This window comes from Lissotriton vulgaris, chromosome 1_1 (genome assembly GCF_964263255.1).
Source record: "Lissotriton vulgaris chromosome 1_1, aLisVul1.2, whole genome shotgun sequence".
Classification (NCBI taxonomy): Eukaryota; Metazoa; Chordata; class Amphibia; order Caudata; family Salamandridae; genus Lissotriton; species Lissotriton vulgaris.
In genome coordinates this window covers 1,455,089,450-1,455,102,920 of record NC_141685.1, presented here as the reverse complement: position 1 = coordinate 1,455,102,920, position 13,471 = coordinate 1,455,089,450, and the positions used below count along the sequence as shown (strand labels likewise).

General features: G+C 42.8%; 1 protein-coding gene across 1 annotated transcript; it reads left to right on the top strand.

Annotated features, from left to right (window-relative positions):
• The first annotated feature begins 2,653 nt into the window (after positions 1–2,653).
• Positions 2,654–4,324, top strand: LOC147750667 (uncharacterized). The gene has a single exon (XM_086936681.1). It carries the CDS (start codon positions 2,654–2,656, stop codon positions 4,322–4,324), a length of 1,671 nt encoding a protein of 556 aa, XP_086792807.1.
• The last annotated feature ends 9,147 nt before the right edge of the window (positions 4,325–13,471 follow it).

Below are 13,471 nucleotides of genomic sequence, written 5' to 3'. Positions count from 1 at the left end.
CCAAATTTTTCTTACCTGGCCAAACCATTACTGTCTTTAACTCACAAAGATGTGGAAGATCCTGTTCCTTGGGATAAAGAACATCAAGATAGCTTTGTGGCTTTGAAAACTGCTTTATGCAATGCACCTGCTTTGGGCACACCAGATTACACTAAGAATTTTTGCACTGTTCGTACATGAGAGAGAGGGGTGCACAATGGCTGTACTAACCCAGAAAAATGGAGAGAAGAATAGACCATGTGCCTATTTTTCCTCAACATTGGATCCGGTAGCGAGAGGTCTACCGAACTGCCTCAAAAATATTGCTGCAGCGGCTGCTGCAGTAAGACAGGCAGACTCTATTGTACTTGGACATCCAGTTATGGTTTACGTACCTCATTCAGTAGACATACTGCTGAATAAAACCAAAACTCAGCACTTAACTAATGCTAGGTTGACTCAGTATGAGCTAATACTAATGGCCACTAATGTGACCTTGCAGAGGTGTAACACCATAAACCCAGCTACTCTGATGCCTCTCCCTTCGGAGCAGGATGAAGTACAACATGATTGCGTGATTGTCACTGAAACTGAAACGAAAGGTCGAGTAGATCTGACAGACATACCAATGCAAAAAGTTGATGGAACACTATTTGTGGATGGCTCTTGTCTAAAGAGACCAGATGGAACTACCTCCGCAGCCTATGCAATCACAACTAATAAAACAGTTGTTGAAACATGTAAAATAGAACAGATGTCTGCTCAGGCAGCTGAGTTGATTGCCCTAACTAGAGCATGTGAGCTTTCAGAAAACTTAGCCGTAAACATTTACACTGATAGTCAGTATGCATGGGGGGTGGCACATAACTTCGGCCGATTATGGGCCGAAAGGGGGTACATCACATCTGGAGGTGCGAAAATACAGCACGGCACCTTGATCACAAGACTGCTAAATGCCCTTGCATTACCAACTAAGTTGGCCATCATGAAGTGTAGCGCACACAAGAAAATCATAGACCATGTAGGTCAGGGAAACGCCTTTGCCGATGAAACAGCAAAACACACTGCGTTGAATGAGTACACCTTAACATATGTAGTGTCAAAAACTGATGAGGAGGAGACAAACATTGATCCCTACAAAGAGATAAAAGACATTCAAGAATTTGCAAGTGAAGATGAGAGGAAGCAGTGGGTTAAGGAAGGATATTATTTTGACACGCACTTTGGGGCTTGGATGCACACACTGGGACATTTGAAAAAGTGGGTCCTGCCCGACAGTTTTCTCCTACCTATGCTTCACATGGTTCACGGTCCCGCACACTTGGGGGCTGATGGAATGACAAATACCATTGAAAAGATATGGGTCAACAAAAACATTAGGAAGACAGCTGTAAAATTATCCAAGAACTGTATGACCTGTGCTCTCCACAATGTGGGAAAGGGAATACAAGTACCACCTGGTCATTTCAGATTGCCAGAATACCCCTTTGAATGCCTACAGATGGATTACATAGAAATGCCCCCTGCCAATGGCAAAAGATATGTTTTGGTCGTTATATGTAGTTTCTGTAACTGGGTGGAGGCATTCGCTTTAAAAGACAACACCGCATTGAGCACAGCTAAAATGTTGTTGAGAGAGTACTTCTCCCGCTATGGCTTGGCCAGAAGTCTCTGGAGTGACAACGGGGTACATTTTTCGAATAAAATAATGGACCTAGTCTGCCAAGGGTTGGGGATAAAGCAAAGTTTTCATTCAGTTTATCACCCAAAAGCAGCAGGGCTTGTGGAACGCTGTAACGCTACATTGAAAAATAAACTGCAAAAAATATGTGCATCAAGCACTCTCAGCTGGGTAGATGCATTGCCCTTAGCCTTGTTCTCCATGAGGACAACTGTTACATCCAAAAACAGACTTTCTCCATATGAACTGGTCATGGGGAAACCAGCAAATGTCTATGGGTTTGCTTCTCCACCAAAGTTGCAAGAATTGACGCATTCTGCTTTGTTGGATTATTGTAAAGAACTAACTTCTGCCCTGTCTACCATTCGCCAACAGGTCAGAGACACATGGTCCCCGCCTCTGGAAGGAGAAGTACACAACATCAAACCCGGGGACTGGGTCCTGACCAAAAACTTTGTGAGTAAGAACAGACTGCAGCCCAGGTGGAAAGGGCCAGCGCAAGTTTTATTAGTCACACAGACGGCGATTCGATGTGACGGACACAAAAATTGGATTCATCTATCAAATGTGAAGAGAGCACCACCGTTCTGGCCAAAACTGCCCCCGGAAGAGGACCGTTCTGACCGAAGGACTGGTGACTGCATTCCTGCACGCATTTATGACCAACAGGCTGCATCAGGATACAATCTACGCCCAAGGAAGATGAAGAGTGCTTAGGACGGAGCAAGCACCAACTGCCACGCACTGAACAGTGCCAACTTTAAAGGACTAACTTGTGCAGTGAGGTTAGTAAAATAAGGACACTGCCGACTCTGATCCGAAAAGAGAATAAAGGAATACCTCCGAAGCCCAGAGACCAAGAGGAGAAGAGAGTGTGAGGTCGAATTTGTGTTAATACTACCAATTGCAAGGTCTGTAACAGTGAGGCCTATAACGAACACTGTTGAACTGCCGCACTTGTGAGATTGTATAAATCAAACTTCTGAGAAACGAATGGTATTTCCGTTTGGAAGAATAACAAGACATCTTCCTTTACTAGAAATTGAGGATACATATTCCACTCTTAATGTGAACAAAAGGGGGCGTTGGTACTCCAAACTATGCATATTTTGTATGTTATTTTGCATAATGTCTTTGGTCATTGGATTATTATATCTCCTAGAGCTCTACCATCCTATTGCAAAAACAGCCCCGCCCCCATCAGAGCTTCCCTCTGACTTTGTCCCCTCAGTTACAGTACCACCAGAGGATATGGACCAAAGAGAGGAGATGCGTCATAATTCTTTCCTTACCTTACTTCATCAGACCCATCAAGTAATTGATAAAAATAATTGTTGGATCTGTATGCAATTCCCAGCCTATGTAGACGAAGGTGTACCCCTTCTCCAAGTACCCTTGCCATTTGAAGCATCTTGTTATGCATTACACATTGCAATGCTGAAAGTTGAGCTAATAGGGGTCTTCAGCAGCTTAGTAAATTCCCGTTCTACCACTAGAACATCAACTGCTTCCGTGTACACCCATTATGATAAAGACATTCTCCAGTCAGGGAATTGCTCTGAAGTTATTTTACCAAATGCAACGTTCCCATTTTCTAACATATTCACCCCACTGTTGTTGGTAAAAAATGATAGCACACCTCCGCTCCATAGGGACACCAGAGAGATACCCTTTTTGAAAATGAGGCAGCGTAGTGTGCTTGGGAGTATATGTATTAGGAGCAATGGTACCGCCAACATGGGGAATAGTACCAATTGCAATATGACATTTGAAGTGTCTTCCCAGGAAATAACTGTTCCACTCTATATCGGTGACTCAGTTTATTTCATTTGTGGTTCCAGGGCCTATATATGGCTACCAGTGAATTGGGGTGGCTGTTGTCACCTGGGTCTTGTAACACCAGCAATGTCTGTAAAAAGTACTGCAGAAGTGAATAAAGCATCCAGAACTCTGAGGGGTAGGAGGAGTGTTGATCAAGGAGATACAGCGGCTGAGATAGCTGGTGATGTACTAAAGGCCTTTGTTCCTTGGTATGGCCCTGCCATAAATTCCAGAAACATACGCAGGTTGTCCCGTCTATTAGAAGCTACTATCGAAGAGACAGCAGGCATAATTGAGAACATCACAGTTGAGCTTAAGGCTCTCAGATTAGTTTCTCTTCAAAACAGGATTGTGTTAGACATGATGTTAGCAGAACGGGGTGGAGTCTGTAGAGTGATCGGGTCCTCTTGCTGCACGTATATTCCTGACTCATCAACATCGGTTAGACAGGCTGTCAAAAGGCTATATGATATAGGTGCCCAAGCCCATAGTGATGTTGGCCCCTGGGATCCTGTAGGTTCCATTTGGAATGCCTTGTCTGCTTGGGGCTGGAAGATAGGGATGTTTCTAGTGGCTATCTTCCTTGTGGTAATCGGGTGCTGTGTTCTCATTAATTGTCTGCCCATGTGTTGCCAGTGTTTGGGGCGATTGCTAAAACCACCCCCAATGCCCCCAGTGACTGTGACCAATGCTCTTAATATGAGGCATGTTGTAACCCAACAATTGATGGATATTGATATCTCAGATAATAACCCTTCTGACGCAAATACTGTTGATTACGTCAATGAGCGCAGCGAGGCCCACTATAGTAACAGCCGGCCCATATATGAACATGTGCATTAGGCCGCAACAAAATGTTGGACCTTGCGTCCAAAGGGCCGATTGTGGAAATACAGTTTTTAGTAATGGACGAAAGCTCCTCCATTTTGTTTCCCAGACACCATTTTGTATTAGTCTCTTTAGCTTGCCACCTCAGCACATATGGTGTGGCCGCTTCATCTGCACAAAGAAATGTTAATACACCAGTCGACCCCAGAGCATATGTTTGCACTTCACTTTATGACGCACAAGTAGAGCAGGGTGTATTGTTTAAAGGTCAATGACTCATTTGCTCAACTTTCCTATCTAAGTAATGCCAAATGTATTACAGTTAACTAAATACTGCCGATGGAGACAAATTACTGTTGACACAAGAAGATGTAACCTTTTGTTCTATATCCGATTGAGTAATCAAGTGAGCGCCTGACTCTGTAACCACAGGCCTGTCTATGTTTATACTTGGCACAAGTGATGCATAGTTCTGCTTTATTTCTATGGGCCACACAATTACTGATGACAGATGTGATTTAGTGAATCATCTTTATATTTGTGTTTCACATGCCATGTATACATATTTCCAGAATGACTGGTCCTGACTAGTACGTGGGACCGTCCCGGGGTCGTTAATCATCCTTGGCAGTTGCTGATTTGTCATATCCATTCCCACCTACACTTATTCCAGCACAAAAGTATATAAGGCTGTCTATGACTTTGTAAGTTGTCCACTTTCCTCATAGCCACATGGAGCTGTGAGGTGGTGTACCCGCTCGAGCGCAATAAATCTTGTTATGTTTTAAAGTATCTCAATTTTGTTGGCTAGCTTTCAGCCAGCTACAACAGGTATTACGGTTTCTCAGAGGGCATACAGCCTAGGCAAAAGTCATATCATATCATAAGAAGCACTTCCTTTGAATCGTGTAGTAGTAGTTAAGTAATTACCACTTATTATTAACCATACAGTTAATAATAAACCTTCATCGTGCATCCATTTCGTCGTTCTTAATTGACTTTACATTTATTGGGGAATTGTGGATCACCAATCATCGTCTTCATTGTTTTGCTTTTGTTGTCTCCATATGTACTGTTTTTCTTTGTCAAACCTTTCCCCAAACCCCCGTACCCATCCATTCATCAAACCCTAACTCTCTTTCCCACGGGATGTGTGGTTTTATATTGAGGTGTGATGTTACCACATTAAATATACACCAACAATTGATCACACGCTTGCTTGGGCAGATGTGGTGAAACCAACTCTAATGGAATCAAATGTCAACGAGGCAGGGCGAGGATCTTCTTCTGCATGCTCACCCAAGCTCACTTTATATAATAGTGTACAATGCAATTCATTTCCCAAAGTGACCCAATGAATAAATGTAAATCATTGCTGGCATTGTTTGAATTTAATTTTAGAGCATTTACGTTTACGATTTGTATTGTGTTTTAATGACTCCAACGCAACTACAGTTATCTTCTTCTACTTTTTCAGTCCCCGACACCATTGATTTCTTTGAGTTCGTTTAGCAGTTGCAATATTGTTTGTATTTTTTGTCCGTATTATGTACTACTTCACATTCTTTCTCAGGCAAATGACTGTCTCTTTGTTTTTGTTTTCCAATGCTAGTGCCAGTGTCTAGGAGTCTAGTCTACTACTATCACACAACCACAGCATATTCTCTGTTGTCTTGGGAAACCATGCAGCCCTTGTGGTGCCAAATGTAATCATCATCAATCACAGGTAAGAAGAGAAGTTTGCTGGGAGGTATAATGGAGGAGAGGCTGGTAGTACTAATAGGACAAATATAACTGAGTGAGGGGCACAGCATCTATCTGTTTGCATGTTACACATGTGGTCAGTTAATAAAGTATTTCAATCAAACACTGGCTGCTGCCCTGCATCTAGAGTAAACCTTGTGATGTACAACAGTAACCCGACCACAAACAACATCATATCATATCTGTGTAAGTTGAAAATAAATAACATTTATTCAAGTATAAAAATATCCTCCTATCCCACCCCTATCCCCACCCTAACCCCAACCAATGTCCAAGTCCAAAGATGTCCCACAAAAATAACCCCAACACCCAATTCCCACCCACCTACAAAGTATAAAAAAGGGGCAATCAACAGGTCCGGGTCCATACAGTTGGCGGCTTTAAGGTGTTTGTCCACAATGATCTTAACGCGCTCCTCTAATTGGTCCTCCAGCTTGGCCATCCGGAGGAGAAGTTTTTGCCGAAATGCACGGCACCTACATTTGCATCCATTGTGTGTGGGGGTGGCAGATGTTAAATGCCGGCGGTGAGCGGCTGCCTGGCCGCAGCGCCGTACTCCTGCAGGTGGAGCCTTGCTGGGGCCATACGCATTGGAAGAGGCAGCAGCTGCTGCTGCCGCCTTTTCCTCTCCTCCTCAGCCTCAGCCACCAGCTTGCGGTACTCCTCCACAATGGCCTGCAGTTTCCTTTGCTGGGCCCTGGCTGCCAACTCCTTCCGCGATGGTTTTGAGGAAGGAGTATGAGTATCTATAAAAAAGAAACAGAATTGTAACTGAAACTCTTCATAATTAATTCAACAGTACATTGTGGCATAGTAGCACTACCAAGCTCAGTACATACAATTGGTGTCAACATTTAGTATCTATCTATCTGTCCTCCTGCTTCCCCTGCCTGTAGCATTTGTTGAAGTTTTTTCCGGCATTACACTTGCCCTAGTACTGGGTGGCCTTGAGTACACATAAGAAGAACAAAGTCTTTTTTATATCCTTTTATTTTTTCAAAGTAAGACTCTGCTTCAGTGACAGTCTTCACCTATGATGAATATACAAATACATTTAGGGTGCATCCACCCATTAAAAGTAAATGTCTATCATTCTTTATTATCGGCTTAGCTGGTTTCACTTTCACCAGCAACCACCCATGCGTCCACTCCTTCCTTGCCTTGGGTTTCATTGATCAAACTCCGCTCATGATTCTTGCTAGCCACTGTATCCATGCACCCATATTCTTTTGCCCAACCAGGCCTGCATTTTCTTTGACCTTACAGTTCTACCCATTCTTTAACAACCCATGCATCCGATTCATATCAGCCATGTGAATGAACCTTCCAAAATATCCTTCTATGGTAGTTAGTCTTATTATTACATCTCTTTAGTCCTTCCTCCTTCCACCCTAGTTCACTTCTTTCCCTTTTTGTTCAACACATCCCTCAAGGTCATCTGATCTGACTTTTAGTCTTCTCCAAAAGTTTCACAGCTGAGTTGGAGTCTGATGGAAGATGCCTTGTTTACTCAACTCAAACTGGTAATGCTACAAAGGGTGTCTTCTTCAACCATTGTATATTGTCCAGTACAACTTCAAATTCATACTTTCTTAGTAAGTCTCATAGCACAGTGAGGGAAATGTTCCCCTTCCACCTAGTAATGCAAAAAAGTAATGAATATAACTTACCACCGCCCACCGCTGATGTTTCCTCCCCCACTGGTGCTCCTGCAGGTGCCGCAGCCACTGTCCCCTCCTGGATGGCATTAGCATTGCCGCTGGCCCCGTCTGGACTGGTGGTTGGTAGTGATTGTGCACCTATAAAAGCAAGTACACCTTTTTAGATGCCTGCACACCTCCCCCTATTTTACTAGTTGTACTTTTTTCACCAGGAAGGAAGATTGAAAAAACAGTTACGTACAACATGAATCGTTGTGACAGAGTAACTAGTCCAAATTGTGTCCAATGTACAGCAGTCACATTAGACAGAGTTTAGTTTTAATTTATTAGATGGTCCCTAGGGTCATCTAATCTACTCCTACTCTAATCTTTGGAAAATTAGCCTGAGCCATATAACCATTTTTAGATCAGTTTCTACTGTTTTGCCCATGTTACCTCGCAGCTTGTTGCACAGTAAGAAAGACATCATTGAGGCCACATGAGTGTTGCATACAATTGACAAACCAGTATTGTTAGTCCCTTTTGCCTATCCATAATGCTGCACTTGTTGCCATGTGATGACTGCTAAAAACTGGCATAGTTGTATTCACTGTCTAACGTGCAACATTTTTCTCATAGGCAGATGAGAAGAGAAGATTGCCTTCTACGAAACAAGGGATTTGCAGAGCTTTCGAAAGATGCATGTGTAACCACTAACAGTATACGTTCAACGGTGAGAGGTCTCCCACAATTCACACATTTCTCTATCGTGCACTAGATGTACAAAATGTACAGTATTTAATCGTCTTCATTTTGCATGGTGGAGCAGGATGTTTTTCATCGAAATACTTACAAGTTACAACAATACAGAGCTTGTTATTAAAAAAATAAAGTTTTTGAACTTGCATGTAGACTCTGTGGTATATTTTCAGTGTCTGGGGTGCTGTGGACTGAAACGAGTGAGTGAGCGAAAGGGTCTTCTTCTTCTTCTGTTCTGTCGTGGGTTGTGTATTAAAATCATTGGGTATATATCTAACTATCTTCGTGTGGGGGTCGGGAGTGGGACAAATGACTATGACCGAGACACTTAGGTAGGCAGACTAGACGGTCATTGGATTATGGGTTCTTCTGACTGAGTTCTGTGACCAGGGTGTAAGGTCAAACCTCCCTATCACCAACATCAACAACATCCTATTTTCTTGTGCATAGTTCTGTATGTGTATTTGCAGAGAGAGAATAATAACCACAACAGTAGTAGAAGTATACTAACTGAACAAAAATTAGTAGGCAAACATCTGGTTGTGCATTTTTGTTGGTGGGAATTGACAAAGACTGGAGATTACAGAGGACAACGCAAAAGACAGGAGTGGACCCAGTGGCTACAGCTATTCTATCACAGCTTTTTTCAAAAGAATACCTTAACTAAAGAGTGGCCAACAGAGCAAGCTTAGCTACACACAGTCTAATAGTACCTGCACAGATAGTCTAGGGGCAGAGGCAGCTTGAAGGAACTGAAAGTCAGGGATGGCATTGGATAGTTACGCAAAATTTGGAAAACAAATTTAAGACCAAAGATGGTTTTGCTAACATTGAATTACAAAGGAAGATTAATAGGTTGGAAAAAATAAGGTGCGGTAAAAAGTTAGGGAAATATAATTGTTAATAACATAAGCACTGTAGGACTTACTTGGGCCAGCAGCAGGATCCGCGGTAGAGGAGCGCTCCTCCTGTGGTTGTCCCGCCAACTCGGACCCCGTCTTCTTGCCCTTGGGTGGTGCTGATCATGTAAGAAATAATAAAAAAAGAGAAACATTAAATGCTGTGAAACAAAGACCTCATTCAAAAATCCTCTCAAACATTTTAGGGAACAACAATTCCAATAAAATTGACTTCGAAGTAAAAATGACTACTGGCTTGCAAGATCCACAGACCGTCTACTTATAGAACAATAATCAAATGTGCCATAAACATTCTGATTGCAGAATACTAACGAAGCCAGTACCACCTGACCTACACCACCTATTCAAGAATCCAGATGGGCCAATTGTTCAGTAAGTCGGCATTTCAATTTTATTTTTGCCCGCAAACATGCATAGATGATGAGATGGAGGACACATTCATAAATTATTACATACTCATAATTGTTGGTTGCTTGCATCAGAACTGCTACTGACTCACCTGACCATGTTATTGCTGTGCTAAGCCTACCACTCAGTAAACAAACTCAAACCGGTTCTATGGAGGGGTGGGGTAGAAAGAACTAACTAAGCATTCAGTGACAGAGGAGACGTCATGCAGACCGTTAAAAAATATTAAGTAATACTATCCATCCACCACTATTTCACTAAAGGACAATGGGACTAGACTCTAGCAATAGCATCAACTAACTTCAGTTCTCTAAAAACTCTAACATCAATAATCAGCAGCCCAAGCTAGCGCTAAGTTACAAACCAGTAAGAGAAGTGGTGAGCAGCACCTGTGTCATACAATAACAGAAGAATTTGAGACGGAATTGATCTGCAATGTAACTAAGCGCACCAGTAACCGTGCTACTTATTCATCCAAGAATTATACACAATACTTATACTACTATAATATATATTAAATTATTAATATTACTAGCTACTCACCAAGCCCCATGACTTCAACACCTATCAGGTCCAACAGGTCCTGCTCCCTGTCCAGAATGTCTGCCCACCGGTGGGCCAGCTGCTGGTGGGTGCGCCGGATTTCTGAGCGACGGTAGACTGCCCGGCGCACCTTCGCCCACCGGCGGTGACGCTCCTCTGGCAGGTAACCGGACCCTGGCCTGCCGCCTGCTGCCAAATTCAAGGGGAGGTGGCACTGGATGAAAAAAACCAGGGCGGCCACCTCCGCCTCCCCGAAAAGATTCCGGCCTGCACCCCTGCAGGTTGCATTCTGCCGCAAGGCAGTCGGCTCTTGGGCGCAGGCGCCTTGCCCTTCGAGCCGGTTCTGCTGCTCCCCTTTGCCATGGTTCTGGGGTGGAGGAGGAGGTGGAATGAAAAGTAAGAACAAAAGGAAAAAAAGTTAGGGGGAAGAAGTAGGAGCTTAAATAAAGAAGTAAAATAAAACAGTAGAAAAGCTAAAAAAAGGTGGAAAAGTAGAAATAAAATGCAAAATATAAACTTAGGGACAGAGAGAGATAGATGAGAAGTAAAAAAAGTAAGAAAAACTGTGAAAAGAGGTAAGGATTGAAGAGATATAAGGTAGATACAAAACTAGGCCCAGAACCATAGCATAGATTGTGAAAAACAAGATGGCCGCGCCCATCGTGACCACGTGGGTAAGTTCTCGCGAGATTTCACGCGAACACGCTCTTTGTCAGTGTGAACAAGTAGTTGTGTTCCCGAACAAGACGTGCACCGCGCGAACGCGTTATTTGCGACCAGGAAGAGGAAGTAGGGGACACGGGCGGGCGGGACAATTGAAAAAACAAGATGGCCGCTCCCATAGCCCACCATATGGGTAAGGTCGCACGCTACAATCCCCTGAACATGCAGACAGCGCCCCGAACACGCACTACGCGCTCCTGAGCAAGAAAAACAGCTTGCGAACGGGACCAGCAAGCTACTACGCAAGCTCGCGAAGCTTCGCAAAGCTACGCGAAGCTCGCGTAGTGCGAGAATGGCTTCGCGTAGCTTCGTGGAGTGCGGCTACGCGAACTACGCCCTCCCTTAATAAATACAGAATCGGTAAAATTTGGTATTTATGAATCAGTAAATAAGATTTACCTACATCTAGCCCTTGGTACCAACTCCGGTATGGTCTACAAGTTATATCTGAAGTTCTCTGTCCACTCCGTTGATATAAAGGAAAGAAAAATTGGCCAAGCATGCAAACTTGCCTTATTCCCCTTATTAAGTGGAATGGGCATGTACATTATCTGTTTGACCAATATCGACCCTTTACAGTATGATTGCTATACATTTGGCTCAAAAGAAAACTATGTCTTCAGGTGTGCCCATTGATAACATGGTTTTCCATGGTTGTCCAAATCAAAGGCACAGGTCAAATCCATGAAACATAGGTGTAAGTGATCCCCCTTGGCTCTAAAGTATTTGCCCATCATGAGGTTTAAATTCAGACATTGTTCCACAGTACCGAGACCCCTCCTGAACCAATATTGTGATTCATTCACTAAGTACAGAATACTCTCACCCAAGATTCCAATCTATTTCAGATAACTCCTACCATAATTGGAGCAGATGAGTTCAGGAGGAATAGCAGTCGCTCTCGTCACCCTTTTTAAATACTGATACTGTTAAGGTATGTGTTCTAGCACAGTGGAAGACATATGCCCTGCCTCTGCTGCATTCATTACTATCGTTAAGTTTAATATTTTTCCCTTTTAAACTTTTGTAGATGGCCAAAGATAAGTCTTCCAAGGAAATATTGAGACAACCTGCCTAGAGCTATGAGGAATCATAAATGCCTATGGTGTCACAAAGGTTTGTTGAATTAAAAATGGAATTGAAATGGCCAACCCAATCTTTAGCCAAGACAAACAATTCTGATTTCACGGTCAAACTATCCCTAAGAAATGGCATATTGATTGCTCTCTGATATAGGGGACTGTTGTTAGTTTTAGCTTTAGCTACATTCTCTAGGTTATTTCTGGCTATACCTTGCAATTCCTTTTTTGGCTTTGTTATTGCCTGTTTATAACACAGTCTAAGTTATTGATTGCTTACTTATCCATTTGCTTTGAGTGTAGTAATTCTCATAACTGTCTACACAATACTATACAGTTACCGTCAAACCAATCTTTCGTAGTAGGGCTATAGTCAGTTCTTCAAGCACTCTTAATATTCAAGGATGTCATGGCCTACCTTAATATCAATATCATTTCCCAGGTAATCTATGCATATCAGGAACTCCTCCTCTTTACAAATTATTAGATATGAAATAAATCTAGATGGGTCTACCCCTGACCATTTTAACCTAACAGAATCCTTACCTACTACTTCAGAATTCTCTAGCTTGGGGCATTCTATGATTTCTCTACTAATTAAATTCATAGTTATGCTGAGTAGATTATTGCCACTGATTCTATATTGAGTACAGAATATTTTTAGGTCTCGGCAAGACAGAGCATGCACTGTCTTGAAGAGCAGTGTTGGGTTATATTTGTGAGCTTACAGGCCGCCCATCTTCAGTATTGCTCTCATTTTCGTTGATGCCATTTGTTATGGTATGCAAGCATCATGCCCTCTCCTTGTGTTTGGCCCTCTCATATAGCATGGACCAACTACATATTGCCTTAGACTGCTCTCAGTTTGTAAAGCTATTTTTTTCCCTTGTTTTCAAGCACTCCATAGGAGTACTTGTATTTTCATTCGGTCTCCCTTGTACACATACACACATACTACTAAAATGTATGTGTGTGTGTGTGTATAAACAAATGTGCTTAAAAAAAAGCTGATAAAGCACAAGCAGCATTTGTTTTTTGCTTTTTTGCATGGTCTAATGGTGCTGGATGGCTCACTTCATCGTCCGTCTTGCCATAGCGCAAACACAAGCCAATGGTATTGGAGCACTGTAAGTGTTTACCAGTTACATTACACAATGACACATTCATTTTTGTCACTGTTCCTGCTTCAATTAGGGATTTGTTTCCCAGTCCTTGTTTGCCCATCTCCCCTTGCCCTCCTCCTTCCCTGTGTGACTATCTATCTGGAAATTTGTAAAGCGCGCTACTCACCCGTAGGGTCTCAAGGTGCTGGGAGGGGGTGAGCCG

Excerpts from the sequence above, each read along its gene's own strand:
- LOC147750667 (XM_086936681.1), top strand. The coding sequence starts at position 2,654 with ATGGTATTTCCGTTTGGAAGAATAACAAGACATCTTCCTTTACTAGAA.